The 27,901-nt window shown below is 43.5% G+C and overlaps 5 protein-coding genes and 1 long non-coding RNA gene across 14 annotated transcripts in view, besides 2 other annotated features; 3 read left to right on the forward strand and 3 right to left on the reverse strand.

Annotated features, from left to right (window-relative positions):
* The first annotated feature begins 1,326 nt into the window (after window positions 1–1,326).
* Window positions 1,327–2,318, forward strand: CG5334 (uncharacterized protein). The gene has a single exon (NM_132741.3). The coding sequence runs from the start codon at window positions 1,378–1,380 to the stop codon at window positions 2,008–2,010; it is 633 nt and encodes a 210-aa protein (NP_572969.1). The 5' UTR covers window positions 1,327–1,377; the 3' UTR covers window positions 2,011–2,318.
* A 474-nt stretch (window positions 2,319–2,792) lies between these two features.
* Window positions 2,793–4,002, forward strand: CG5347 (uncharacterized protein). Its single transcript, NM_132742.1, has one exon. The coding sequence runs from the start codon at window positions 2,897–2,899 to the stop codon at window positions 3,752–3,754; it is 858 nt and encodes a 285-aa protein (NP_572970.1). The 5' UTR covers window positions 2,793–2,896; the 3' UTR covers window positions 3,755–4,002.
* Window positions 4,003–4,115: 113 nt separating this feature from the next.
* Window positions 4,116–8,836: a mobile genetic element.
* Window positions 8,837–8,980: 144 nt separating this feature from the next.
* Ag5r2 (Antigen 5-related 2) lies at window positions 8,981–10,071 on the reverse strand. The gene is made up of 2 exons (NM_079950.4): window positions 9,508–10,071; window positions 8,981–9,265 (listed from the first exon to the last, which is right to left on the reverse strand). The coding sequence occupies exons 1-2, from the start codon at window positions 10,023–10,025 to the stop codon at window positions 9,019–9,021; spliced, it is 765 nt and encodes a 254-aa protein (NP_524689.2). The 5' UTR covers window positions 10,026–10,071; the 3' UTR covers window positions 8,981–9,018.
* Window positions 10,072–10,407: 336 nt separating this feature from the next.
* Window positions 10,408–10,449: a mobile genetic element.
* Window positions 10,450–10,682: 233 nt separating this feature from the next.
* On the reverse strand, window positions 10,683–12,570 carry Ag5r (Antigen 5-related). 3 transcript variants are annotated; one of them, NM_001272618.1, is made up of 2 exons: window positions 12,113–12,570; window positions 10,683–11,984 (listed from the first exon to the last, which is right to left on the reverse strand). In NM_001272618.1, exons 1-2 carry the CDS (start codon window positions 12,227–12,229, stop codon window positions 11,331–11,333), a joined length of 771 nt encoding a protein of 256 aa, NP_001259547.1. In that variant the 5' UTR covers window positions 12,230–12,570; the 3' UTR covers window positions 10,683–11,330. The 3 variants fall into 3 exon arrangements, with proteins under 3 accessions (NP_001259547.1, NP_001245671.1, NP_524770.1); NM_001258742.2 differs by having other exon boundaries at window positions 12,113–12,256; NM_080031.3 differs by having other exon boundaries at window positions 11,118–11,984; window positions 12,113–12,256.
* Window positions 12,431–13,916, forward strand: lncRNA:CR45522 (long non-coding RNA:CR45522). Its single transcript, NR_123906.1, has 3 exons — window positions 12,431–12,619; window positions 12,766–13,030; window positions 13,104–13,916. It is a non-coding gene; the product is annotated as a long non-coding RNA:CR45522 (long non-coding RNA).
* rut (rutabaga) overlaps window positions 13,497–27,901 on the reverse strand; it is a 38,596-nt gene continuing 24,191 nt past the window's right edge. For 2 of the 7 annotated variants that reach the window (NM_001298317.1, NM_001272620.2), the window contains 15 exons: window positions 27,162–27,441; window positions 26,170–26,904; window positions 25,969–26,096; window positions 25,300–25,603; window positions 24,894–25,184; window positions 21,668–22,141; window positions 21,465–21,604; window positions 21,294–21,404; window positions 20,980–21,220; window positions 20,480–20,846; window positions 20,234–20,408; window positions 19,145–20,171; window positions 17,267–18,447; window positions 16,200–16,897; window positions 13,497–16,131 (listed from right to left, as the gene is read on the reverse strand). In NM_001298317.1, coding sequence (NP_001285246.1) covers window positions 15,689–16,131; window positions 16,200–16,897; window positions 17,267–18,447; window positions 19,145–20,171; window positions 20,234–20,408; window positions 20,480–20,846; window positions 20,980–21,220; window positions 21,294–21,404; window positions 21,465–21,604; window positions 21,668–22,141; window positions 24,894–25,184; window positions 25,300–25,603; window positions 25,969–26,096; window positions 26,170–26,904; window positions 27,162–27,362 — 6,516 coding nt within the window. In that variant the 5' untranslated portion in view covers window positions 27,363–27,441 and the 3' untranslated portion in view covers window positions 13,497–15,688. Of the gene's footprint in view, window positions 16,132–16,199; window positions 16,898–17,266; window positions 18,448–19,144; window positions 20,172–20,233; window positions 20,409–20,479; window positions 20,847–20,979; window positions 21,221–21,293; window positions 21,405–21,464; window positions 21,605–21,667; window positions 22,142–23,310; window positions 23,542–24,893; window positions 25,185–25,299; window positions 25,604–25,968; window positions 26,097–26,169; window positions 26,905–27,161; window positions 27,442–27,901 lie in introns of all 7 variants that reach the window. The other 5 variants (NM_078601.4, NM_001258743.3, NM_001272619.2 and 2 more) reach the window with 5 other exon arrangements.

Consider the following 27,901-nt stretch of genomic DNA (forward strand, 5'->3'; position numbering starts at 1 on the left):
ATTTTGAAATAAACTATATAAAGAATATATCAACATTTTTTTTTAGAATCTAATCTCTTATCTTGAGAGGAATATATATTTAGCTTAAACATTTTTTCCGCATGTTGCACATACTAAAAAAAAAATCTTTTGATGAACAGTGTTACTAAAATAATTTTTGGACTTTATAATGACAACAATGAAGGCGACTGAAGACTGAGCTCGCATGGGAACTTCAGCTTTAATTTCATGAAATTTATTTAGAGTGCAGAACGACGAGCAACAGGACGAAGTAGACGGCCAACAGGCTACTGACAGATAGACAGAGGCACCACCACCACATCGACAGCGAGACACCAAAGACAGGCCGTCAAAGTTGATGGCCTCCAGGCGGATTTGGAGTGGAAGTTATCGTTGTGAATTCCGCAGGTGAATACCCAAGCTCATAGCTATCCCTATGCCCGCACCCATCTGCATCCCACATCTCCGTTCTCATCCCGCATTAAGATGGCAAAAAAGCTTGCGGCTTGCGGCATCTGCCGAATGGCGGTGCTTAAACCACCCAAAAACTAGCGACGAACGACGGAGCACATAAATTGATTACCAAGACATTCTACGACAAATTCGGCATATAACAACAATCCGCATGACGGAAACACTGGGGGGATTCACCCCAAAATTCACTTGCCAACTTAATCGGTTGTACAAGACAACAGTTTCTGGAAGCAAAAGAGACTCGTTGATGTGGCAATGGCAATGCCGCAAGTCGTCTGTGGAATTTCGTAAGCTGCGACAACCAATAGTCAATATACTCAATACTCAATACCCAATACCCTATAACCAATACCCAGTTGCCAAATCAATCGCGACAACTGTTGAGCCAGTCAGTCAGTTGGAGATTACACCGCCGATGGGGATTCAGCTTGGGCACTTGACTGGGAATGGTGGGTTCAAGAGGCGACCATACAGATTGATGCAACCAAAGCCTAGGGAAAAAGTCTTAAAGGAATTCAGTACGAAAATGTGTTTTCTTCAAAATCTCAAAGGGTTACAAATGGGCTAAAATGGAACCATTCGAATTCTAGTACGATTTCTTCATTAGTAATTGCATAATTATTTATATTAATGCATGTAAAGTTTTAGAAAATCACAAAATGCTTTGATTTTAGCGTCAACAATCTTTTCATTTTCGTAGACAGCTTTGTAGCTCAGTCGTCATTGTATTCTATACTTATTTGGATAGCAGTCGCAATAAGTTATTTCAGAAGGATAGTTTTGCCGAGAAATTGTTCAAAAATTGCACACGAAAAAGAGTATAATTGTTTTTTTTTTTTTTTGTTTAATTTTGCTACGCTTTTTAAAAACCAAAAATAGGTCCCAAAAATTAGTTTCATCATAATGACGTCTTCTCGGCAAAATCTTCATAAAATCTGTCGCTATCGATTGCGTGGAAATTGTCGTTTCGATGATTTATGCCGATACTCACACGATGTGTTACAAAATGACAACCTGAGGCCGCAGATATCAAACAATGCGGATGAAGTCGTGGGGCATGCAAACAGGTACAGTCGGCCGATGACCGGGGCAAATGCAACAGAGGAGATGAAGCTATCCTTTGCAATAGCCAAATCCCAGGACAAGATGTGCGGCATTTGTTTGGAAACCGTCGTGAAGAAGAGGGGGCGTGAATGTCGCTTTGGCATCCTGCCTAAGTGCAAGCACATATTCTGTTTGACGTGCATTCGCAGATGGCGTCAGGCCGAGTATATCGAGGACAATGTGAAGCGTGGTTGCCCCGAATGTCGCGTCTTCTCGGAATTCGTGTGCCCTAGTGCCTACTGGGTGGATACAAAGGAGGAGAAGGACAAGTTGCTAAGCGAATATCGCGCGGCAATGGGCGCCAAGGATTGCAAGTACTTCAATGGGGGCTTGGGCAAATGTCCCTTTGGAACAAATTGCTTCTACAATCACCGTTCTCTGGCGGGTGATAACCGCATTCAACGGCATTCAATGGAGGATGACGACTTTTAAATATATTGATTTTAATGATGACATGACATGGCATGTGACCGGTCGATCCCATTTCTCAGTGACTCGAGCGATACGTTCATTTCAAAGCAAATCAAAGAGAACAAAGCAACTTTTGTTAGACGGCTGAGGAGACACGGTTTATAGACTTAGTCTTGGTCCTTGCCAGAGACTATAATGTACAACACTGAGCTTAATATAGCTTCGTTCATCCACATATCGACCAATTTAGTGCATTACTATCCCCATATAGCCGAATTCAAGCATTTAGCAATATAACCCTTACAAAATAAAACAAATACTCAAGCACCAAATTTTTGTTTAGATGTCTCCGACATCGTCACGGTGAAGTGGCCAATAGCACTGGAAAATAGGTGGGAGTTAAAATTATTAGCACATCACATCAGTTTCACAATAATATCATTAAGTTTCTTAAACACAAATCCATATAATTGTGAATATCACTCAACACTTGTACAAAATGAATATGAAAGACCACTAAGTCTTCTGTGGATTTTAGTTTCTTTTTGATATTTCTTAAAATTTTTTAAAATCACAGAAAAAAATCTCAAATGGTCTAAAATATAATCATTCGAAATCTAGTGCAATTTCTTAATTACAAATTGCATAATTATTTATTTTAATGCATTAAAAGAATGCTTTCATTTTAGCGTCAACTATCTTTTTATTCTCTTTGACATATTTCTAGCTTAGTCGCCTTAGAATTTAATACCTATTTTTAAATCAGTCGCTAAAAGTTATTTCAGAAGGATAGTATTGCCGAGAAATTGTTCAAAAATTTTACACGAAAAAAAGTATATTTTTTTTTAAATTTTACAACGCTATTTAAAAACCAAAAAATAAAGTTCTCAAAAATACTTTCATCATAATGTCGTATCGCCGTAGTCAAACAATCTGTCGCTTCCATTTGCTTGGAATTTGTCGTTTTGGTGATTTATGCCGATTCTCGCACGACGAGACGACACCAAATGACAACCAGAGTCCGCAGATATCGGAAATCGCGGATGAAGTCGTGGAGAATGAGCAAGTGGTGGCCTCCACCAGTAGCTACAGTCGCCAGATGACCTGGGCAAATGCACCAGAGTTTGTTCCCAGGTACAAAGCCAATTCTGCCGATTTCCAAGCAACTGAAGGTGTCCAGGATATTTGTCCATATGGTGGCAGCTGTATCTGGGGCAGTAAGTGCTCGTATCCACTTCACATGGAGATTTGCAAGATGTGCGACCTTTACTGCCTCCACCCGATGGATCAGAACCAACGCCGTGCGCACAATCGTGAGTGTCTGGAGCAGCACGAGCAGGCGATGGAGCTATCTTTTGCAATAGCCAGATCCAAGGACAAGATGTGCGGCATTTGTTTCGATACCGTCGTGGAGAAGAAGGGACGTGAACGTCGCTTTGGCATCTTGTCCAAGTGCAAGCACATATTCTGTTTGACGTGCATTCGCACATGGCGTCAGGCCCATCAATTTGAGGCCACTGTGACGCGTGGTTGCCCCGAATGTCGCGTCTTTTCGGAATTCGTGTGCCCTAGTGCCTACTGGGTGGATACAAAGGAGGAGAAGGACAAGTTGCTAAGCGAATATCGCGCGGCAATGGGCGCCAAGGATTGCAAGTACTTCAATGGGGGCTTGGGCAAATGTCCCTTTGGAAACAAGTGCTTCTACAGGCACCATCGTCGTTGTGACGATAACCAGACACAATCAAATGCCGTCAATTCAGACTGATGGCTATGACAATATGACTATTGATTTTAATGAAATACCATTCATGGCATTTGACCGATCGACTGAATTTCAATTTGATCGATCAATTTCTCAGTGACTCGAGCGATACGTCCATTTCAAAGAAAATCAAAGAGAACAAAGCAACTTTTGTTAGACGGCTGAGGAGACACGGTTTATAGACTTAGTCTTGGTCCTTGCCAGAGACTATAATGTACAACACTGAGCTTAATATAGCTTCGTTCATCCACATATCGACCAATTTAGTACATTATATCCCAATATAGCCGATTTCAAACATTTAGCAATAGAACCCTTACAAAATTTTTGTTTACGTAATTGTCTTTTCTGGACCTTTTTTTTTTTTTTTTTTTTTTTTTTTTTTTAATTTTTATTATTTATTGAATCTTCCCTTTGTGTTAAGAGACTAACAATAAGTGTTCAAATCTTAATCTAACTTAATTAACTTTCACTTAGTGATAGTTTTTTTTTTCATTAATGCCCTAATAAGTTTATTGCTGGGCTGGGAGGTCGTTGCGGTGCAGCCGGCTTTGACTGCATACTCGGATTAGTTTTCTTGCGAGGGGATTTGTATGGGTGGTCAGCTTTTCGTTATACTTCGTTTTTTTCTCAGCTATTACTTCGATTACTAATTTGATTTTTAGGTCTCTGTGTATGTTTTCGTTCCGAAGGTACCACGGCGCTCCAGTGATAATTCTCAGAATTCTTGACTGTGCTCGCTGAATAATGTCTATGTTACTTCTGGATGCGTTGCCCCACAGCTCGGAGCCATAAGTCCAGATAGGTTTTAAGACGGAGTTGTATAGAAGAGCTTTGAACTCCAGACTAAGTGGAGAGCGAGCATTTATGAGCCAGTGGAGGTTCCTTGCTTTAAGTTTAAGATGTTTCGATTTGGCTTCTATATGTTTGCGCCAAGTGAGCCGCCTGTCCAGATGAACTCCCAGATATGTTACCTCGTCGGCTTGTGGAATGCATTTGTTATTCAAGACCAGTGGTGGGCATGTTTGTTTGTTTAAGGTAAAGGTAACCTGCTTGCATTTTTGAACATTTATTGAAATTCTCCAGTCGGCAAGCCATCGTTCTACAGATGTTAAGTGTCGGGATAGGAGTGCCGTGGCTTTTATTGGGCATTTCGAGCGACTGAGTATCGCGGTATCATCAGCGAACGTGGAGGTTGTTAGATTGTAGTCTATGGGGAAATCCGCCGTATACAGGGTGTATAAGATTGGACCCAGTACACTGCCTTGCGGCACTCCAGCTTCGATTGCGCAATCGCGTGAAGTGCTTGTATCGCATCTTATTGCAAACACTCTGTTATATAGGTATGACTTCAGTAGCTTATGTGTGTTTTGGGGCAACAGCTTGATTATTTTAAACAAAAGTCCATCGAGCCACACTCTGTCAAATGCCTGCGCGACGTCTAGAAAAATGGCTGTGCAGTATTCTCGATGTTCAAAAGCAGTACGAATTTCTGACGTGATTCGGTTGACCTGTTCGATGGTTCCATGTTTTTCTCTAAAGCCAAATTGATGTGTTGGAAGTGTGTTGTTTATTCTAAGATGAGGGCTAATCCGAAGGAGTAGCATTTTTTCAAACAGCTTTGAAAGACATGTTAGTAAGCTTATCGGTCTATATGATGATGGCTGCGTTTTATCTTTTCCTGGCTTTGGAATCATTACTATGGTCGACTTTTTCCATTTTTGAGGGAAGTATCCAAGCTTGGCGATTGCGTTGAACAACAGGCAGATGTGAAGAATAGCACACTTTGGGAGTTCAATGAGCATTCTTGGAGTTATTAGGTCGTAGCCAGGCGATTTTCTTGGGTTCAGTTGCTCTTTGATAACCTTTGCTAGTTCACATGGTCGGAATTCAAGGGGTTCTTGAGGATCTAGATTGGCTGCTATTAAAGGAGGGAGAATAAATGTGTTGGTAGAGGGATTTGGTCGGAATACATTTTGTAAATGGTCAGCGAAAGCACTGGCTCTTTCTTCATCACTTCGAAACCAGGTGCCAGAGGGACTTCGTAGTGGCATAATTGGCGCTATTGGAGTCTTTAGGTTTCTGTGAGCTCTCCAAAGAGGGTACTTAGTGCTGGTGGGAGAGAGTTGCTCGATATATGAACGTTGGCTGTTTTTTTCCTCTTGTTTGAGAGCATTGGTAAGCCTGCGTGTGGCTATCTTAAGCATGTGCTTAGTAATTGGTGATCTATTAGACTGCCAATCCCTTCGTAGGCGTCGTTTATCTAATACCAGCCGCTCGATTTCGCGATTAGTTTTGATGTAGTTTGGTTTTGCATACGTCACTGGCGGGGTTGAAGCCTTTGCAGCCGAAACTAAAATGTTTTCAAGAGTTTCCGTTGACTTGTCTATATCCTCCTTTGTAGATAATGCCGTCGTTAGTTCTATGTGTGAACAGACATACTTTTGATACCTTGGCCAGTTTGTTCTAAAATTTGTGAGTCTATACGGTGGGTCGACGATGTGGGGGCGAGTTAGCATATTTAGAAAAACAGGTGAGTGATCTGATGATAAATCTGCTAGTGCTTCGGCGGTGACCATGTTGCGGGGGACATGTTTAGTAATTGCAAAATCGATCAGGTCTGGGATTTTTCTTGGGTCTGCTGGCCAGTATGTAGGCTTACCCGGGGATACATAGTCTAGCTTGTTTTCTGGCTTCGTAAGCGCATTGTACAATTGCTTACCCTTTGGCGACACAAGTCGAGATCCCCAATGGGTGTGCTTGGCGTTATAGTCACCCGCTGCGATGAACCTGTCACCTAGTGTGTTAAAGAATTCCATGAATTGATCCTCAGAGATTGGAAAGCGCGGTGGGCAGTAGACTGCGGCTAGAGTCGTTGAACCATTGTTGAGTTGTAAGGCTATGGACGTAGATTGTAAGTAGTTTTTGTCAAAATTGTTTAAGTGGTGGTGTTTTATGCGATTTCTGATGAGTATTCCAGTGCCTCCATGAGCTTTACCATCTGGATGATTTGTACCATAGAACAAGTATCCTGGTATATGAAAATTGTTTTTATTTGTGAGGTGCGTTTCTGATAGTAGCATTACGTCGATGTTTTTTTCGTAAATGAACTGTGTGAGCTCTTGTGTATGCCGTGAAACGCCATTTGCGTTCCACAGAGATATCCGTAGGGAAGCCATTATGGGGATTTTGAAGATACAAGAAGTTGAATCAGGATATTTTGGTTTTTCATGAGCTCTTGCAAAGTATTTTGCATGAACGTCATGAAGTCTTTCATGCTTTGCTGTAGGGATAGCATCATAGCTTCGATGCCACTTTGTTGTGTTTGTTGGATGTTTGTCGGTGTATGTTCGGAATGAGCAGTTCTTGTCGGTGGGGCGGGCACTTCTAGTCCGGATTTTAGGGCGCTAGCGAAAGAAATTGTTGGAGTAGTGCTTGGGACAGTTAGGGGTGGTTGAAAAATCGGTTGCGGAGAGTAGAAATTGACTTTGTTGTATGTATGTGCTGTGGCAATACGTTTGTTTAGGCGGCTCTTCAATTCTTTGTACACCACACAGCCTCTGTAGTTTGCAGTATGTTTTTCCCCGCAGTTACTGCATTTCTTCACAGACTTATCGTCCTTGTTTTTGGGGCAGTTTGCGGTAGTATGAGGTTCGCTACAGACAACACATACGGACTTAAGGGTGCAGTATGCCTTGGTGTGGCCGTATTCTTGGCAATTAGTACATTGAACTGGATTGATACGTTTGTGCGGCTCCTCCACGGTGATCCTCCGATGTAGCAAGTACTGTAAATTGTATATTGGGTGCACTTCGTTTTTCTTTAGTGCCTGGAGCTCTGGTTCGAGTTCTATTTTGAATAGTGGCTGCGGAACTTTGTCTTTGTTTAAAATATTAATAGCTGTCTTTGCAGAAAAGTTTTTGGCCTTCAGAGCCTCAATTATCTCAGCTGGTGTCACTGTTGCTTCAATGCCCTTAAGTACTACCTGTAGCCCTTTGCAACTTTTTAATTGGTATGTGTAGTAGTTTTTACCAGCATCATTTAGGTATTTAGTCACTATACGGTGGTCTGCTTCTGTTTGGATCTGTAGTTTTATTTCATGAATATTTCCTTTTTTAAGTGGGATAATGTGGAACTTGCTGTCACCAATCAAAGCAACGAGTTTATTTACAAGTGCATTTGTACTTTGTTCTCGTATGAAAATTGGTGGAGGCCTGGTCTTTTTTGGTTCCCCTACCGTTTTTTCGTTGGGTTGTTCGGTCGCAGAATCAGCCAAGATAGCATATCGGTTTGAATTATTTACTGCAGAGTTTTCATTGCCGTTGTTGGTTCGATTGATTTTGGGTTGATTACCTGCCTTATTGTTTTGAGGGCTGAGCTTTCTCTTGATTTGGATGTAGCGATCCATGCCAGTCTGCACAGTCGAAATCGACTTCTGCTTTTGTTTTGATTCTTCTTTACGTGCATTATTGTTGTTGCAAACGGTCAGTGCTGCTGAATTATTTACAGCTGGCACAGCGATAATTAGTTGGGCCGCTGACGAAGTTGATGTTGTGGCAGTTGCCAGTGAGGTCACTGCACTCGTTATTGCAGTGTTACAGTTACCCGGGACGGTCGTTTGGCGCTGCGAGAGGAGCGGGGTAGGAGAGGCGGTCTCTTCGCTCCACGACTTGTGAGCCGAAGCAGGCAGAGAGGGAGAGCAAGAACGCGGTCTGTCGTTCGCTGAGGGCAAAAGTTTCGAGTTAGTTGAAGGTGAGGGTGCTCGATCACCGATTTGCGGTGAGACGAAAGAAAAGTATGCATTGTTGCGTTGTAAAGAGAGCCGGCGCTCGTCTTGTTCACATTGTCGCTGAGAACGTATGTCGTTTTGATTCATTGTTCTAAGTCCACATATAACAATTACCAGAACAATATGGAATAATTATTTATTTTAGTAAATAATTACTATAGTCAATAATTGTTAGTTGTGCAAACTGCACTTTACACTTTGTGTTTAACTTTCACTATACTGTTGTAGTTTTTAGAACTTGCTATTCGTAGCTTGAAAGAAACACGTCTCCACCCGAAGACTGTGGAATGCCGAATTTTTTTTCTGGACTTAATGTTTTAAAATTTTTCGTACTTGCATCTAATAAAACAACTAAGATAGCCAAATTGATATTACGATATTGTGAACATACCACCCACCTGAATTATAATTGAAAACATTTTTCTCGAATATAATCTTTTGAAATAGCTTTTAATTGTGCACTTTGAATTTGCTAGATTTACCAGCTGTTCACGTCGTACCACTCGGATGTTGAGCAGAGGTTACCAAACTCGCCATTGGTGCCCGATCCGCAGCCCTGTGCTCCCCAGTCACAGCTGGAGTAGATCTGGCGTCCGATCATATTGGTGGTAGCATAGTTGCAGGCCACCAGCACTTGGTTCCATCCATCGCGATTGTACCGAGCAGCAGCACATCCCAAGCGGGTGTTCCTCTCCGACATCATCACGGTGAAGTGGCCAATGGCACTTGGGGATTAGGTGGGAGTTAAAATTATTAATACTTAATTAAATCGATCAGACAGCATGTCACATTTGTTTCACAATTCGATCATTAAGTTTCTTAATAATAATCACTAAACACTTATACAAAATGAATATGAAAGACCACTAGTTCTTACGTTCTTTTTGATATTTCACAGAAAAAAAAATAATGGTAATAAAGGTATTTCCTATAGCGTTAGGCCAAATCTAACCAAAGACAAACTTACGGTCCGTTATATCCGGATGGGTATCCGCCGGCAATAATACCGGCGTTGGAGTTGTGCACCTCATCGAACCACATCTGCACGCTGTTGTCCAGGATGTAGCCCATGTCGGGCAGGTCGCCGGAGTAGGCCTGCCATGCCAGATTCTGGCCGGAGTACTTGAAGGCGTCGGTGTTGTGGCAGCTATCGTGCACCATGTTGCACTGGCGCACATTCAGGGAGGCCAGATAGGCCAGCTCATCGTCCCACTCCATGGTGGCCATACGGCAGGCGGCATTGTGATTGGAATCGTAGCCACCGGCAATGTAGTTCCTCTTGTCGTTGTGCGAGTGGACAAAGACCCACTTGTAGTCATCGTTGATGTCGATCAGCTCGGCATCGCCGGGACAGCTACTGTCCCACCAGTTGCTATGCCCACAGGCGATGTGGGAGCCACCGTTGCAGATGTCCGACGAACAATAGTCGGTGGCCTGGGCCAGGGCCAAGGAAACGATCAGGATGGCAAGCAGAGCGAGTTTCATATTGCCTTTGTTGCGATTAACACCCAAAGGCGATCTATTGCTTGGATCGTCTGGCAATGTGTTTATAAGGGGCTGATTGGAGCATTGTTGATTGGAAGAAATTAATCGAGTGCAAATATAAATCATTCCAATGGCCTAATCTAATCGCCACTCCTATATTTACGACGGACTAACTCTTGGTGTATTTAGTTCTGGGAACTAACTATATAGATGTGGGAAATGAAAGAAATAAAATATATGTATTTTGTACATATTCAATCCATATTCAGTCCATTCAAGTTAACTAAATATATGTACATAGATCTGAATTCACAGAAAAATAGTTCTCTAAGCCATAAATTCCTATCTGTGTTTCATTAGAACGTTGAAATTTCTCTTTATTTAACGGGTATCTGATAGTCGAGATCATATAGCGTTCTTTCTTGCTTCGATATCGATCAGGTGATTCAACCTATTGGGGTAGGTCGTTTTCTCGTGCAGACTTTTCTGACTGGTAATTGGATTGTTATCAAAACTGATTGAGTTTCAATTTATGGAGCACTTCCTTAGTTGCAGGTACCCGTGCATAAGTTTACTGTCAGCTTCAAGCTTGGTGATAGATAAGCTTAATTAGTATTAAAAATATGGCCCCGTTTAAATAAAACCACCGTATTTATTACGTTTTATTAGTTTGTTTTCATTCTTTATCAAAACTCAGATAAACAAAGGTACAAGAAATCAAAAAAAAAGAAACAAATATAATTAAATAACGATATCAGTTTCCTTACATGTATACTTGCACAATTCATTGTGGTAGTATGGTCAAATCAAATAAATAAATAAATAAAAACAGATACATATCGCGAATTGGAATATTACAGATTAAAATGGGCTCTTCCTATATTTGAGGTATGAGTTATTTATGTTTTTATCTTATCAGGTCATATACTACAATTCCTAGAAGAAGATTTCTTACATCCAAGACGAGCCTTCATCTGAAATCGTTTATCTTAACTTTTTTAAATAGACAAGAGATAAGAGCTTAGCTGTTTCGCTTAAGTCCCCGTCTTACTCATTAATTGGTATGTTACAATTAATTTATATTATATTTTTAGAATTTATCCCGTATTTGTATTTTAAAACTAATAGGAATGTTACAGATATGCTGCATAACTTTATAAACAGTTTCGAATCACATACGATTCTCCTATTATCTCAGTGCTTTAGTTAATCTTTGATAATAAGGTCCACCCTACCCTTCTATTGATTTGATTATATATACATATATTTAAATAATTGAACCGATCGTAGCATCTATTTATTGCCTCAATAGAAGAGGTTGTTTACGTTGTACTCCTCCTTGGCGCTGCACAGATACTTGTACTTGGGATTGGTACCGGTGGTACACTTGCTGGCCGCCTTGGAGCAGGAACTGTACATCTTGATGCCCAGAACATTGGTGGCCGCATAGTTACAGGCCAGCAGGAAGGCCTTGTACGATTGGCCGGACACGGAGTACGTGGCCGCGGCACAACCCACTTCCGTATTCCGATCGGCAACGAGCACCGTGAAATGTCCAATGGCCGGACCATTGTAGTTCGACGGATAGGCATCGATGTAGGCCTGTTTGGTGTACACCGCCTCATCGTACCACATATCGACGCCCCATTCTAGATAGTGTGTAACATTTAGCGGATTGTAGTAGCCCATCCAGGCCAGATTCTGGCCAGACCAGTCGAAAGCATCCGTATTGTGGCAGCCGTCGTGTTTCATTTGACAACTTTTCACGTTCAAACTGGCCAAGTAAGCCAGTTCATCGTTCCACTTGATCGTGGCCATTCGACAGGCGGCACTCAGATTGGCATTCAGTCCGCCGGCGATGTGGTTGCGATACTCGTTCGTCCTGGCCACCAGTGCATCCTTCTCAGCGCTGGAGAGGGTCAACAGGGTGGCGTCACTGGGACAGCTTGAGGCCCAGGCCTACGAAAGAAAAACATAAGTTAGCCAAGCGAAACATTGTACATGTAAGTCTATATTCCCGAGGGAATAGTTCTAATCCCGGATTAGAACCCCTTCCTATGCTAAGGATTATAGCCATGATTACTCACTCCATTATTGTCGCATCCCAGATTCTTGGTGCTTCCGCAGCTCTTTTTGCAATAATCGGTGGCGGAGGCGATGCCAAATGCCAGAGATAGGCTAAATATGATCACGAAGTTGCGCATTTCTATTCCCAGACCTGATTGCTAGCGATTCCCACAGGGCAACTGGCTTTTATGGCAATCGGTGTAGAGCAGTTCTGGCTTCTCTTTTTTTTTTTTATCAACATTTGATTAAATATTTACCGCCAGAGTGTCTCATTTGTACCAGCCGAGTCTGCCGCCCCCTCTTCCCTTTTTTTTTTGTTTTTGTTTTTGTTTTTGTTTCAAGGGACGTTGCTCAAATGTGTAATAACACCACCCACTTATGGCACCCGTCTCCGCCACCCGCAAAAGACGTCATTCGATCGTTGCGGTGAAAACAACATGTCTGCGGGAAGCACCTGAGAGTTCTTCGCCATGGAGCCGAGTGTCACTGATTGTTTTCACAAGAGCACAAGATGTTATGACAGAAATGTTAATGAGTAATTAAAAAAAAAAAATCAGATAAAACAGAAACAGACGTTTCTTTGTATTTAATCTGAATGATTATTTCAAAACAACTCTAAAAAAAAATTGGCATTCATTGAGCTGTGGAAAATCCCATCGACTTAATGACTGAGAATGTATGCCGGATATATAAAGTCGTGATTTCCTCACCTCAGTTAGGTATATCTAAACATGTTTTCTTTTACTAATTCCAATATTAGCTTGCATGCTTCATGATAGTTCGTTCATACGGACATCCAAACGGACATAAGGACAAAAGAAACGACACAGCTAGTGACGAATATATATCCATTATAGAGTCACTTTCAACTTGTAACGTTATAGCAAAGTGCTTCTCAAATTGGCTCAAATGCAAATAAAGTTATAAGGAATAATATTGTAAAACACTTTCAACCACCATGCATTTTTTCTACCACTGGCTTGGCTATCAATATAAATACGGTACAGTGAGTACACATACAGAAAGTCCGGCGCACGTGTCGCTATGACCCTCTTCGCCAAACCAAATGTTAGCCCAACTGCAACATAGACAAAAGCCATTAGATCAAGAGCGAAACCCACTAGCCAAGACAAAGATATTTACCCAGCTGCCAGGAACACCCTTAGCCAAACGATTTGCCAGTTTAGCCAGCAAAATTTTGGCCTAAACTATTGTACTTTTGGGTTAACAAATTAACAAACAAATAAACAAATTGCAATGATTTAGAATAACTTCTTTTTTTCTTGATTTGAAAAAAGAAAGTATAAACCAAGTATTGTGTTAAGCTGCATTGCGAAATAATTTTTTTTAGTTGAATACGAAAGAAATATGCCAGCAAAATCATCCAAAAATACACCAGTTTATATTTTTGTATATATATATATATAATTTTCTGACATATTTGATATGCTGACATTTTATGTATTTCTAGTAGGGTTTTTTTCTTATTCAAACAGGCCTGTTCCATTTTCCCCAAATACGTTTTCAAAATCATTACTTTTAACCGATTACAATGCGTACTTTTGAAAAACTTAGGAAAAGCTACAAATTGCAATGTAGATCAGAAAATTAAAAAATTTAAAAAAAAAACCGAAAATAAAGAAATTCTTGATTTTATTGCTAACAAATAATGTTTTTTTACTCGGAATCTGGAACAGTCCTGATGATTCAACTTTTGCCAAATTGATAATTGCATTTATGAATCAAAATGAGTCGACAATTGGCCTTTGGATTCAGAATTCATTCCTGCTTATAAGGCATTGTTTTCCCGCCATTATTTCGTGTAGATATAGACAGATGACTGCCATTGCATATATAATATTAAATTCTTTACCATTTACGTTCTTTTTAGTACAGAAAAATAAATATATACTTGCACGAGTCCAACTTCCTGTCTCTGCTTCAGTGTACAATTTTATGAATGTGTGTATATATAGATATATATTTATTCCAGCTGGTTCTCAGTTTCATTTATATGTACATATGTATTTGATGTATACATTTCTGCGCTATTTGTGTTTATATATTTGCATAAGAAGTTTATCTGTGGGCCGTTTGCAGTTCTTGCATTAGCTGTGGTTGTTGCTTTCATTATATATCGTTTTGCGTTGGTGTAGTTTTGTTAATAATATTTGGCGCTCCTAGGGCGACTTAATAAATTGCACACACAAAATATGGATTTGTTTGTTCACATTTATCATTTACCTTATTTATCATTTGCACAGTTGTACGAGATTTTTTTTTCTTTCAGTTTATATTCATTTGCTTGGTGTTGGTTGTTTGTTTGGTTTTTGGTTTCATTTATTGGGGTCGGGACAACAATATCAAGAATATTTCTTTTGTCTCTGCATCTTATATGTCTAATAATTGTAAATCCTCTTCCATCATTTCGAATATTCTATATACAGATCTTATAAACGAATACACTGAAGTGTAGCATAGCAAATGAAATTTGACAATTGTGCAGCAGGCAACATGGTGGAGTCCACTTTAAGTGACTCCCATCGAGCACTCGGGAACTTAAACTAAAAATTTGCAACATCATATATATTTGGAATACAAAAGCTAAGTTTAAACCAGTTTCTGTGTTTTGCCGTTGAGCCCAAGAATGGGCCACAAACAAATACATACATTTAAGATCAAAGACGCTTGGCGTGGGGCACGGGCGCATTGGAGCTCGAAAAATGGAACCGGAAAGGAAAACAGAGGGATTTACGTATCTTACGCTGGTTATATTAATATTAATATACGAATTGGTAGGTAGATCTCAAGTGATTAAGATTTCGATTTCAATTTCAAATTCGAATTAATGGTGGTGGAGCAGTCTATGGGCAATTTATAGCCTTAAAGTAATATCGAAAAAAAAATATTTATAACTTTTTGTTTTATTTACAACATGTCATGCATTGGTTGTGGCTTCGTATAAATGGCCAAATCTTTGCTTATTCGATTAAAATGGTACATATACATATATATATATATTTATATATATTTATACACTAATAACATATGGGAGTGGTCAGGGGTCGCCTAGCTGCGATCCTTCGCTATCTAAGTCCTTAAAAGGACTAAGCGCACTAAACGATGGATTCATGGATTAGCATTGGATATCTCAAGTTGCGGCTAAATATTCATTTTGCTTTTCACGCGGTATAGTAACTGGAACGCTTAACTGGGCCAATTGGCGACGGGGTAACCAATGACTACGTGTTTACTTTCAATACATATAGATCTTCTTGCATATACTAAATATATACTATATATATATATATATATATATGAGTTAATACCTGCTAGGCATGATCTAGCCACAGTAAAGTAAACGGGCTTACATCTAGGGGTGCCTTAGAGCAGCTTTAAGTGCCTCTGCTTCTATACATACATAAATATATATATATATATATATATTTCGATATATGCATATCTGTCACCTATTCTAGATTTAGTTTACTATAGTTTAGGTTGCTTTATTGTAAATTATTAGACACCATTTGCATATAGCAATAACAACGTTTGAGTGTTTAACGCTCCACCTGCTTCACACGAACTTTCAATCTTTACTCTCTCAACTCCTCGGCGGACTGAAACTGAACCGGAGCCAAATGCGATTGGGCTTGAGTGTGCTGCGGATTCTGCTGCAGCTGCTGTTGGTGGTGTTGCTGCTGTTGCTGCTGTTGCTGTTGCTGCTGTTGTTGATGTTGCTGCTGTGCCGGTGATAGAGGCTGCCCAAATTTACTGGAGATCTTGTGCGAGGCATTGACGATGGCCAGCTCGTGCTTGGAGTCCAGATCGCAGTCGTAGAGGCCGCTCAGCGAGTCCAGGCTAAGCAGGCGGGAGCTGGCCCGGCTGGACACCGAAGTGTCGTCCACGTCCGGCGCGTTATACAGCGAGTTGACATCCGAGAGAGCGCCCTCGGCATCGGTGAGACCAGCTTCGTTCAGCAACGAGATGTTCTCCAGTCCGGGCTCATCCGTAATGTAGCCCGTGGACTCGGCTCCCCCTGAAAAAAAAAAATAAAACAAAGCATTAGTTATGGTTAGAGAAAATGGTAGAGATCTCAGTTCTCACCTGTTGCTTCCTCACGACAATCGTCATCCGACCACTCCGATTGGCTCTCCAACGGATTGGAGTCCATGGACTGGTGATTGAGATGGGTTGCTCCATACTTCAGCTCGTCGTTTATCACATTGGCCTCCAGGCCGCGCATGCTGCCGTTAGTCAGCGGTGCCGCCTCCCGCCCGCCATTCCGGTGGTCCTCCTCTTCGTCGTCATCGTCGTCCTCCTCCTCCACCTCGTCGTCGTGGTGATTGCCTGCCTCTGTTGCAACCTCCGATCGTTTGTGATTGAGCTCGGACTTTTGTAGGCGCTTCTGTCGCACATCACGACCCACTTCGTCGTCCTCAAACTCCTCATCGGCCAGGTTGTCCTCGGTGTCGTCACGCTCCTCCTGCTCCTGCACATGGTTGTAGCGCTGCTGTTGCTGCTGCCTCTGTTGGTGGTGATGGTGGTGATGATAGCGTTGGTGTCGCTGCTGCGACTGCGACTGCACCGCTCCATCCAGTCCGTCCAGACTCTCGTGGCTGTACTGCAGCTCCTTGGAGCGCGGTCGCTGGCGATGCGTCCTCTGTGGCTGCTGGTGATGCTGACCGTGATGCGCATGGCTGCCATTCAGCTCCTTGGCCGTATGCATCTCCAGCATGGCCAGCACATGCATCTGGTTGCGGTTCTCGTGCAGAATCTCGCAGGACTCCGTGTCCGAGGTTTGCCTGCAAGAGTCACACATTCGCTCGATTGGATAAGGTTTTCAGATATGCATATATCATTTAAAGGATTTAAAATTAAAATTAATATAAAGCCAACCCCCATACCGGTAATGAAAGCGGCGAACCTACACCATATGTCATGGAATGGAAGCTGTCGTCATGGTCAGTGATGGGATTAATAACATAGGTAGACTATCAAATATTGTATATGTAAGTCATATAAAGGTAAAAGGTCAAAGGTAAAGTAATCCCCCTTCAAAAGCACTTTCCTTGTGGAATTTTTGATTTTTTTTTTTATCGAATTGAGGGATAAACAACTAAGTAAATATGTCCTACCAAGCTTCTTCCCATCACTGGTCATGGTCTACTCACATTTGGCTGGACTCCGAGGGATTCTTGTTGCGCGTTATCTCCTTGATGGCTTCCAAGCCCACCGGATGTTTGGCGATCATGAAGCTATTACTGCCCAGCAATTTGCCACCGGCCAGATGCTCGTGATCCATATTCTGCTGCTGCTCCGTCTTGTGGTGACTGCTGTTGTTGTTGCCACTGTTCGAGTTGCTGCCGCTGCCGCCGCTGAGATTGCCATTGCTGCTGCCGCTGCCACCGCTGCCATTGCCCACCGCCGAACCTGAACCTGATCCCGATCCGGATCCGGATCCGGATCCTCCAACGCCATGTCCATTCGCAGAGCTCAGCTTCCCATTGCTGAGGGAGTAGCTCAACTCACGGCTTCCATTGCTGGCCGTCTGATCTGTGGTAGAGATGGCTCCAGCCGTCGTTGTCGCAGTCGCCAGGCAACGAGCTCGCGAGGATTCGTTAAGCAGACGTTGCAGTTCACGCTCGAAGGGCGACTTGGTCGCGATTGCCGCACCCGCTGCCGTTCCAACTGCTGCCTTCTGAAAGTCGAAGCTGTTGCAGCTGTCGCCCTTGTGTTGTGTGTTGCTCGTCGTGTTGCTGTTAGTGTGATGGCCCTGGCTCTCGGTGGTGGAGCTTAGCTCAAAGTCATGCAGGTGGGCCATGTCGACGACCGGAGAGGTGGGATCCACCTGAATGTCGCAGGGGTAGAGCCATTGCAATGGGTTGACCAGACCACCGGCGGGCAGGTGGTAGCCATTGCGATGATGCAGGTGGCCACCATTGACCATGCGCGGCGAGTCCTCATCGCCTTCACCTTCGCCCTCTGTGGTCTTCGAGTAGCTCTCATCCGAGCTGCTCATCGAGGGCGAGTGTGGTCGTGAGCTCAGATCATCCGTCGAGGACATGTCGCGGCTCTCCTCCAGATCCGTCGGCAGCTTCGGCAACGGCTTCATGTACGTTCTCAGCACTGGCTTCGGCGGCAGCTGCGGCTGCTGCGAATACATGGCGTACTGCCGCTGCAAAGGATGTGGGTCCTGGGCGGGATGTGTCTGCTGATCCTGGGCAGATTGCGATTGCGGCTGCTGATGCTGATGCTGCTGCTGCTGCTGCTGCTGGTGCTGTTGCGACAACATGGTGTGGGGAGAAGTGTAACGTGGTGGCTCGTACTTTGGCGCATGCTGCATGGGCATGATCTGGGGGCGTGGTTAGTCGGAGATGAGCAAGCGAGAGAGAAAGATAGATGTGCGCGGTCATGCAAAGAGTGGACATAGAGAGTTAGACACATGGTACACACAGATATAAATATAAGGAGTGGATATTCGGGGCAAGTGGTCGGCAAGCTTCACAAATAGACTGGCATGTAAATGGATTAAAAAAAGTCATAACGTATTCAAGGAATTCCTTTATCACACCAACTATATAGTCACTATAAATGATTCATTTAAAAGCTTAACTAAGTTATCTTCAAAAACTATACTTTTAATTTGAGATCAACAAAATGGTGTATAAGCATATGGCTCATTAATTAAATTAATATATCTTTAAAACTTAACAATTTATCTGTCTATTCAGATGGTAATAATAACGATGTAAATTCATTTAGAAAAGTGCGCTTTTTACATTAAATGCTAATATAAACTTGGTTAAGCTATTGTTATTATTATTATTATTATCTTTATAATCCCTTTCCCTACTTCTCACAAATACATACAAATCTATTGTGGTTCTTGGACATTAGTTACGAATGGGATGGATATGGGTCTTGGTAATCCGGTTATCTGGTTTTTACAGGTCAGTTTCTGAGGCACTTGGAGGCTGGGACAAGGCGGTGCTGGCTGTTCAGAGGAGGATCTCCTTGCTCCAGAGCAGGTGTTCAGCGTCTTCACTCACCTTGGCTACCGGCGCGACGCTGCTGGCATGCAATAGCGGCTCGCTCTCCCGGCATTGGCCATAGCCCAGGCTGGTGAACGATGGCGGGTGCTGGCTCTGATTCAGATTCAGATTCGAATGGAGGTGATGCGGTGGATGATGGCCATGCTGGTTTAAGGGCGGCACATATGTGCGTTCGCGATCTCGCCGTGGCATCATGAAGCAGTCGCTGCCGAGCACGCCAGCCCCCACACCCATTCCCATTCCCGATAGGTCGAGGCTGCCGTGATGCGGCGGCAGCTGCTCCATCTGCTGATGCCGGCCACCGGAAGTCGGATTCTCAATAATATTAAACTCGCGCAACATTACCGAAGGAACGGGCTGGTGCTGGAGCTGGAGCTGGTGGTGGAGTAGGATCTGGTGCTGCACTGGAACCGACACTGCTGACGGGAGTGGATGCTGGTGCGGGTGCTGGAACTGGAGTTGATGGTGCTGGGGCTGGAGGGGAACCGCCACTGCAGCCGGCGGTGTCGTCGTTGCCACCATAAAGCCACCGTGCTGCTGCTGCTGCTGTTGCTGCTGCTGATGTTGCTGCTGCTGCTGCTGCTGCTGCTGATGCTCTCCATTGTGACCATTGCCATTCTCCCGGATATTGGGCAGACCACCGTTGGCCATGAAGATCGGTTGCTTTTGCAGCTTGCTGTTCAAACGCTGCTGTTGCTGCTGATGCAAATGATGGTGAACCGGAGGCGGAGGAGCAGGAAGCGGTAGCGGATCGTGCTGTTTGTGCTGATGCTGCAGCAACAACTGCTGCTCCTCGACGCCGTTGCCAGCGTACAGATGTCCATTCTCCTTTTTGCTATAGGTGTCGGTATTGACGCGATTCTCCGGAAACTGCGACACCTTCATATAGTAATCCGGCGCATGGAGACTCTGTGGCAGGGACATGGCGTTGCGCACTTCTCCGTTCAGCGATTTGTTGCCGCTGTCACACAAGAAATATGTGACCATGTCGCCTTTGCCCTTCACCTTAATGGTGCCACGACAGCTGCAATGTGCAATTGAATCATTTTATATTGCAATTTTAAAAATTAATTATAACACACTTACCGGAATTCAAAGTGCGACCCCACCAGGCTGTCGACCACCTCTTGAGTTACTTGCGAGTAGCCGGGAACTCCGGTGGAGTCCATGCGACTGGCCACGTTCACCGTATTGCCCCAAATGTCATATTGTGGCTTTCGAGCTCCAATTACGCCCGCCACAACGGGTCCAATGTTGATGCCTAAAAAGGATTATTAATTGAATTAGTTATGAATTTATATTCAAATTATATTCCACAATGTTTCTACGCACCCACGCGCAGCATGAAGTTATTGTACGAGTGACTGTTTATCTCTTGGAGTGAGTGCCTCATGGCCTTGACATACTCAATGAGCGCTGTCATGTGGCGCCGCACTGAGTTCGGATCGTTAGGCTGGATTTTGTACTCGGGTATGAGTCCCACGACAGCCATATAAGTGCTACCAACGGTCTTGATCTTGTCGATGCCGCGGAAACGATCCTCCTTGAGCAGCTCATCAAAGTCCGCAATAATCTCGTTGAGCAGACGGAGGCACTCAAGACCCTGATCGGAGCCATCCATTTCCGTGTAAAACTCGTTGAAGTTCGGTACGCTTGCAAAGATGACGCCCACTTTGGCATAGCTCTGGTGGTAGAGTTCCTGCACAACGAAAAAAGAAAAAGTTCTCAGGTAAGTCAACAACTTTAATGATACCATACCAGTGTTCTATTTCACTTTCTTTTAGGTCACAATAATCTTTCTAAATTTATCATTGGGTCAATGGGATTCTCACCATGTTGTTGCGAAATTGCGCATCGAGAAAATGTGCAGCCACATGAGCGGGCAGCAAATTGTGTAGAATGCGCTTATTGGACTCCTGTAGCACATCCATCTCCTTCTTCTCCTGCGACGCCTGCAGCTGCCAGAGGAAGTCCAGCCGGGCAGTGCCCTCCACCAGGCGTCCATGCACCAAAATGGCAATCATGAAGATGGCAATGCGGGCCAGCGAGATCAAGTGAAGTGGAATCGAGGCGCTGCAAAGCAAAGGAGAAACGAGGTCGTTCGATTAGTGGATTAGTGCGACGACCAAAATTAGCGTTGACCTACTTGACCCGGTTGTCGTAGCACTCAAAGATATTCTGATGCGATAGCTCTATGAAAAGGCCATAGATGGTGCCCATGCCCAGAACTAGGAGCGATTTGAATATGATGGGCAGCCTGTGGACAATCAAGGTTTCCCATTAGCATCGTTTTGTGATGTGATAGTGATGCACTCACCTCAGGAATACCGATACAGATAGAAAGGCAAAGGCAGCCGATAGGGACACGTACTGCGGCAGCGAGCACTTGCGATGAGAGTCGTTCTGGAAGGAGGTCGTCCCATTGCCCGAGCATGGATGATCCGAAACGCACGTAAACTAAGGGAAATGGAAAGTGTTGGATTGTATACTTACATATACATTGTATTTATCTGTACATACCACATTCACTTGTCCCACGGAATAGATGAGTATGACCGTGAAAATCGTGATGGCCATGCGCAGCGAAAAGCTCTCCGAAATATCCCAGATGATCCATTTGAGACGCACGGCGAGCAGGAGCATCAGAATGGCGCTCACCCAAATGAAGGCAAAGAGAAAGAGCAGCAGCAGGATGAGAGTGCGCGGCAGAGCAGTCACCTGGAGCGCTGCACCGAGGATGAGCAACAGCAGGGAGCAACCCATGGCCGTAGTGAAGCCCAGATCGAAATCCTTGTGATACTCGCGTTCCATGTCGCTCTGTCGGAATCGCAGGGTCAATCGATCCACATGCTCCGATTTGTCGCAGTCCACCGACCGGGCATTGATCGCCTGGGAAAGGAATCGATTCACCCGATTCGTTGGCTGATGGTGGGCGGCCACCGAGTGCCGCTTCCGGAATGGCCTCTTGAATTTGTCCGCCACCTTCGACTGGGACTGCGGTAACGGATGCGGTTGCGGTTGCGGTTGCCATTGTGATTTACGATTTGCGGAATGGAAAGCCATGCAAGAGGGAGCAAGAAGTAGAAAGACAGATTCGTTAGTTGTGGTTGTGGTTCCCGGACGAGTTCTTCATTTTGCTGGATGTCTCTGGCACTTGGCACTTGAACTGGCTGGTTGAGTTGAAGATTCAAGAATTAAGTTTATTGATTGAAAAGCTCTACGTGTGTGCTTTAGACTAGAGTATGTGGCCACGACTCACTACATGCTAACATGGTAACTGAAAGGCGGCGAGCAGAGCTGGGACATGGTAATATGCATGCTGATGCTGGTCAAGACTCGCGGTTGGACTCGGATCATGCAATCCGTGAGACGAGAATGGTCAATGATAATGGGCAGTTGGCGGTTGGCAAGCTCTTGGATGACACTGAACCAAAAATGAAACCTTGCAATCTTAATTTTCAGTTCAAAAATACTTCATAGACAAAGTACCATTATATTTTATAATAAAAAAATAATTATAATAGTAAATGTAACGTTTTAATTAAACATTCAAAGTGAATTTTATTTTGCATTGATAATTTATAAAATAATTAAAGAAAACTAAATATTTTTCCTGATAGAAATTACTTGTGTAATTCCCTAAAACGTATGCTTTATAATCTACATTACTAATCATTAAAGTTCATGCAATATTTCGACTCTTTTAATCATTTGCTAACCTGAAACCTGATTACATATATTTGTTGTTTTTAAAATTTTTTGGTCCAGTGTCTTGCAGCTTTAACAAGCAAATAGGGCTTGACGAAATTTTGTTTGGAAGCCCTCCCAGTAACAAAACTCGAAGAATGCCAACGAAACACACATAACGAATGAACAAAGCACACTTATGAAGTAGTTACACTTAACACAATTATTGAACGAATGTAAATGGACGAAACACAAACGAAAGGTCCCTTTAAAGGATATGAGCTCTCAAATATATACCACACATCATAATGTAATTGCTATGAATTGAACAAAACATCGATGAAAACTCATTTTTTTTTTGGCAAAAGGGACCTTTTTTGAACGAACGAACGAACGAAGGAACGATTTTGAACGATTGAACGAAAGTATAGAATGTTTTTATTTTGTATAGTTTTTTTGGCTGCTGCTCTGCTCACTTTATTGTTTTTGTGATTGTGCCTATGAATGCGACTAATCGTACTCGCTGTAGAGTTGGGATTTGTGCCTACGGTCACTTGAACACCGCCCCCACCGGCAATACCACCGGAAACACAGCCACCACCACCGGAAATACCGCTGTCCACACCGCCGCCGCTGCCGACGACGCTGCCATAGCCCATGCCGTGCGGTGGCGGTGTTGCATGCAAGATCTTTTGCAGACGTATCACCTGGATCGGAGAAGTAGTATACACAGTTGTCATGGTAAGTTCTTATATTTACATTTGAACAAAGTTATTGTTTTGTGTGTGTGTGTGTGTTTCTTATCACTAGGCGTAAATTAAACAGTAGCGAGAGATAGAATTAATCATAGTAGAACGGTAAGTTTAGTTAGGGTACGAATCAAAACGATAACGATAGAAAGTGGAGAGAAGAGGCGCATCAAGTGGAAATCAAAATTGTAATAATCGAAATAATCGAAACGAAACTAAAGAATAGCTGGCTGCATTTAAGTAGCAATAATATATGTACATAACGAGTGAGTATGGAGTAGTATTTTAGTATAAAATACAGTCTTATCACTAGCGGAACTGAACCACCTATAAAATATATCGTCGTCAAGGACGAAACTACTTTCCAAATTATCGCCAGCGAATTGATCGATTTAACCGATTACTTATGTTAGTGCTAATATTCTGTAAAGTTCAATGCAATTTTAATTAATATATAAATTACTAATATGTAAAATGTAAGTGTGTCCATTTTGTTTCCGATGACAACAATTTAGATCAATTTACAAGTCCGAGGCGCAGATATATACATAAATATATATATATTTTTTTTCTACAATCAAACTACACACAACATCGACGCAAACGAGCCGTTATACTACAATTGTTAGTTGAGACAGCATTACGAATTACAATTGCTGATCTTGCTAAGCTAAAAATACAATCTTATTTAATATATAGGAATAGATACATTTTTGTACAATGCGACTACGAAACGAAAAGAGCCCATCAAATACGGAAAACGATAACCGATCGAGAAATTAAAAAAAAAAAAAAAAAAGGGGGCCAGGGGAATAAGCGCAACTGAGGCATAATGGTTACTGGTTATCGGGCTTTCAACTGGTGGATATAGAAATACTTAGACATGGGTGAGGCAAACTTACCGCATCCTGAAAGAAAACGAAAGGAAACAAATCAAAGCAAGAAATGAAAAGGATTCTCGCCGTCTTGATGCTACCCGATATCTATCTAACGAATCATTGTGCATCCCTGGGCTACGGATACAAGATACTAGTACGGAAAATTAAAAGCACACCAAGCCACACCACCCGTTAACGGGAATTCGGTATCCGGGATCCGGAAACTTAATCCCTCAAAAACCAACCGGACATGCAGAGAATTCTGGAGCTACGACAAAAGAAATAGAACAGAACCGAGCTACAGGAACACGCAACTTTCAACTTTCAACTTTCAACTTCCAACTTCCAACTTTCCAACTCCTCCCACCTTGAAACTCCCGACTCGGCTTCTCAGATTGGGATGCTGAACTTTAGATAAACAACACCACTTACCTTGCGCGATCCCTTCTCCGACACCTGAACGTTTCCAGAGTTCGCCTCGCAGGTGCTACCCCGTGCCACGCCTCCTCCTCCTCCTCCTCCACCACCGCCGACTGAAACTCCGCCACCCAAGGCGCTGGCCGCTGAGGGGAACGATCCGGTGGCTATATTGGAGAACGGCACCGGTTCCGAGAACTTGATCGTGTGCAGCAGCTGCATGACCACATTGGACACGTTTCTGAACGACAACTTCCGTCGACTGCCGATCGCCGAGCGAACGCCCAGTGTGTTGAGCATCAGTGGCTGCAGAAGATACGAACAGATTAGGCGAATTCACGAAAAGATCAGAACAAATAGGTAACAAAAGCAGAACCCTTAAGAAATCAAGCACATAAGTATAAACAAAGATGTTGCTCACCTTGCGTCGATGTGGCGGCGGAACGATGAAGAACGTGTCCACACCATGGTCGCGCAGATACGAGGACCGTTCGTCGCCGTGGCCAGCCTCCACCTCGTATTCGCCGGACAAGGAGTCCAGGGTGGCGCGGGTTACGTGCACCCGACCCGGTTCCCCGCCGGACTCCATGTGATTGGCCAGGGTCACATCGTTTGACCACACGTCGAACTGCCACTTGCGAAGGCCCAAGACCCCGCAGAGCACACGGCCCGTGTGGATGCCCACGCGCATGTTCAGGATGACGTCGGTGGCCTCCACCACGGTGCTAAAAAACGAGGAGGAAGCGCTCATGAGATTACAATTAAAGTGCAACGCAGCAGTAATGTGAAAGTGCATTAATTAATTATAGCATGACCAACAGGCTTAAAACAAATGACATAACAAACCATTAGGCTTGGAATACACAATTCTTGCAATCCAATCAACTTGATTATCAAATGGTGCAAAAATTGTTTTTGTCATGAATAAAGCGTGTGATAAATATGTACATCAAATGGGTTTTAAAACTATTGACGTAAGTGATTTCCTATCAGTGACGACGGCATTATTTCGGTTTATTTATCAATTATGGTATAAAATGACTCAGTTTTCAAAATCCCTGTCGATTAAAAAGACGCAGATGATACTTACGCAATGGCATCTATCATATCGAGTCCCATTTCCACGGCGCATTTGGCGTGATCCTTGCGAGGTTCTGGCAATCCGGAGACACAATAGTAACAGTCGCCCAGGATCTTGATACGCAAACAGTGATTATCCTGGGAGCAAAGTGCAGGGGAAAATTTTGCAATTAAGTCTACCAATGGCATTATGTAATATTCTTCAACTTACGTGTGCCAGCTGATCGAAGCGGCCAAAGAGCTCGTTGAGCAGGCGGACCAGCTCCTGGGCACTACACTGCGAGGAGAGCACCGTGAATCCGACAATGTCCGCGAAAAGGATGCTCACATTCTCGTGCTTCTGAATGTAGATGCGATGAAATTGCCCAGCCACCGGCGACAGGATGTCGTTCTTCATCTGCATGGCCACGTGCTGCGGCAGCACCGATAGCAACAGACGTTCCAGTTTCTCGTTCTCATCCTGGATCTCCAGACGGGATGCGATGCAGTTGCGTGTATCGAGAAATGTGCGACGCTGTGCGCGCTCCATCATGATGTTCACCACGAGACCGGCCACATTTACACCAATAAAGATGACAATGTTCGCAATCAGTTGATTATACTCCAGGTAGCGCAGCGCATCCGTGAAAATCTTATAGACCGTTAGACTTATGTGCACCGAGGGCAGGGCGATGCCAAAGGCCACCGCCTCCCAAATCTGCAGCGGCATCATGGCGTAAGCGAGGAAGACCACGAACACGATCTGCCAGACGCCCTCGGCCATCACCTCCTTGGTGTCCACCGGGAACACGCTGCCCAATGTGGGCATCGACACCACACAGATGCTGGCCGTGAATAGCAGGATTCCGTAGCACAATGTGGGCAGGTGGTGGTCCTTGATCACGGAACACTGCAGCAGCACCAGCACCACGGCAAACAGTCCACAAACGATCGCATTGAAGATGTTCTTTTGAGGATGGAAAGAAATATGATGAAATTATAAGTGATATTGTCTAGGAAACCCAGGTTCCATATAATGACTACTTTAATACTCAATACTTTCTAAATATGTTTAGGATAGTACCAGTTGCATTTCACACTACCTATTTCTTAAATGGCTAGTTTAGGATACTTTTGATAGATAGATTATGGGATGTTGATATTGATTACATATTCGCTGCATACTTATCGACACCATTTGGCCCAAATTGCATAGCTACTTACGTGAAAGGTGGCCGCGTTGTTGAAGGTCAGCGAAAGGGCCGCCATCACGCCGCAGAGGACGAAGACCAGAGCCACCACGCCCAGCACCGAGAAGCGCTGCAGCTTGAGCGTATACCGCTGGTAGAGGCATTCCAGCTCATCGTTCTCGAAGCGCAGCGTATTCAACGGGCGGCCGCGCGTCGCCTTCACGGCATGATCCATGCGGCGCCGCCGCAGCTGCCGCTGCCGAGCGGCTCCTTCCGATGCCTGCCAAAGGGATTGGGGCCGCCAAGATCAGGGGCTGCAAGAGAAGCAACGTATTAGATTTAATAAGCATTTATGTATTAAGTAATATTCTCACATTAAATGTTCGTCACTGTACAGCTCAAACAGGAAAACCCAAAAGGTTAGATTAAATTATTTCCCATATGGAGTATAGTGTAAATACACTATGAATAAAAATCTATAACTTTCGCTATGAACATTGCACATTGCACTTCGAAAATTACATATATTCTAATTTAATTTAGTTTAAATGTTTCTCTCTTTTTCTTTCTGTGTAGATATAACATTATTAATAGTAAAACAAATCGAAATATAGTTATTATATTTTCCAGAAGGCCACCACCCGTTTGCCGCAGTGTAAGCGGGAGCAGGTCACCTTGAAATCCGCCCCAAGCGTTGCATGTCAGTGGGCCGGCTTTGGGTAATGTGGAAAATGGTAAATGGAAAATGGGAAATAGGAAAATGGGTGCTCGTGC

Source organism: Drosophila melanogaster, chromosome X (genome assembly GCF_000001215.4).
Source record: "Drosophila melanogaster chromosome X".
Classification (NCBI taxonomy): domain Eukaryota; kingdom Metazoa; phylum Arthropoda; class Insecta; order Diptera; family Drosophilidae; genus Drosophila; species Drosophila melanogaster.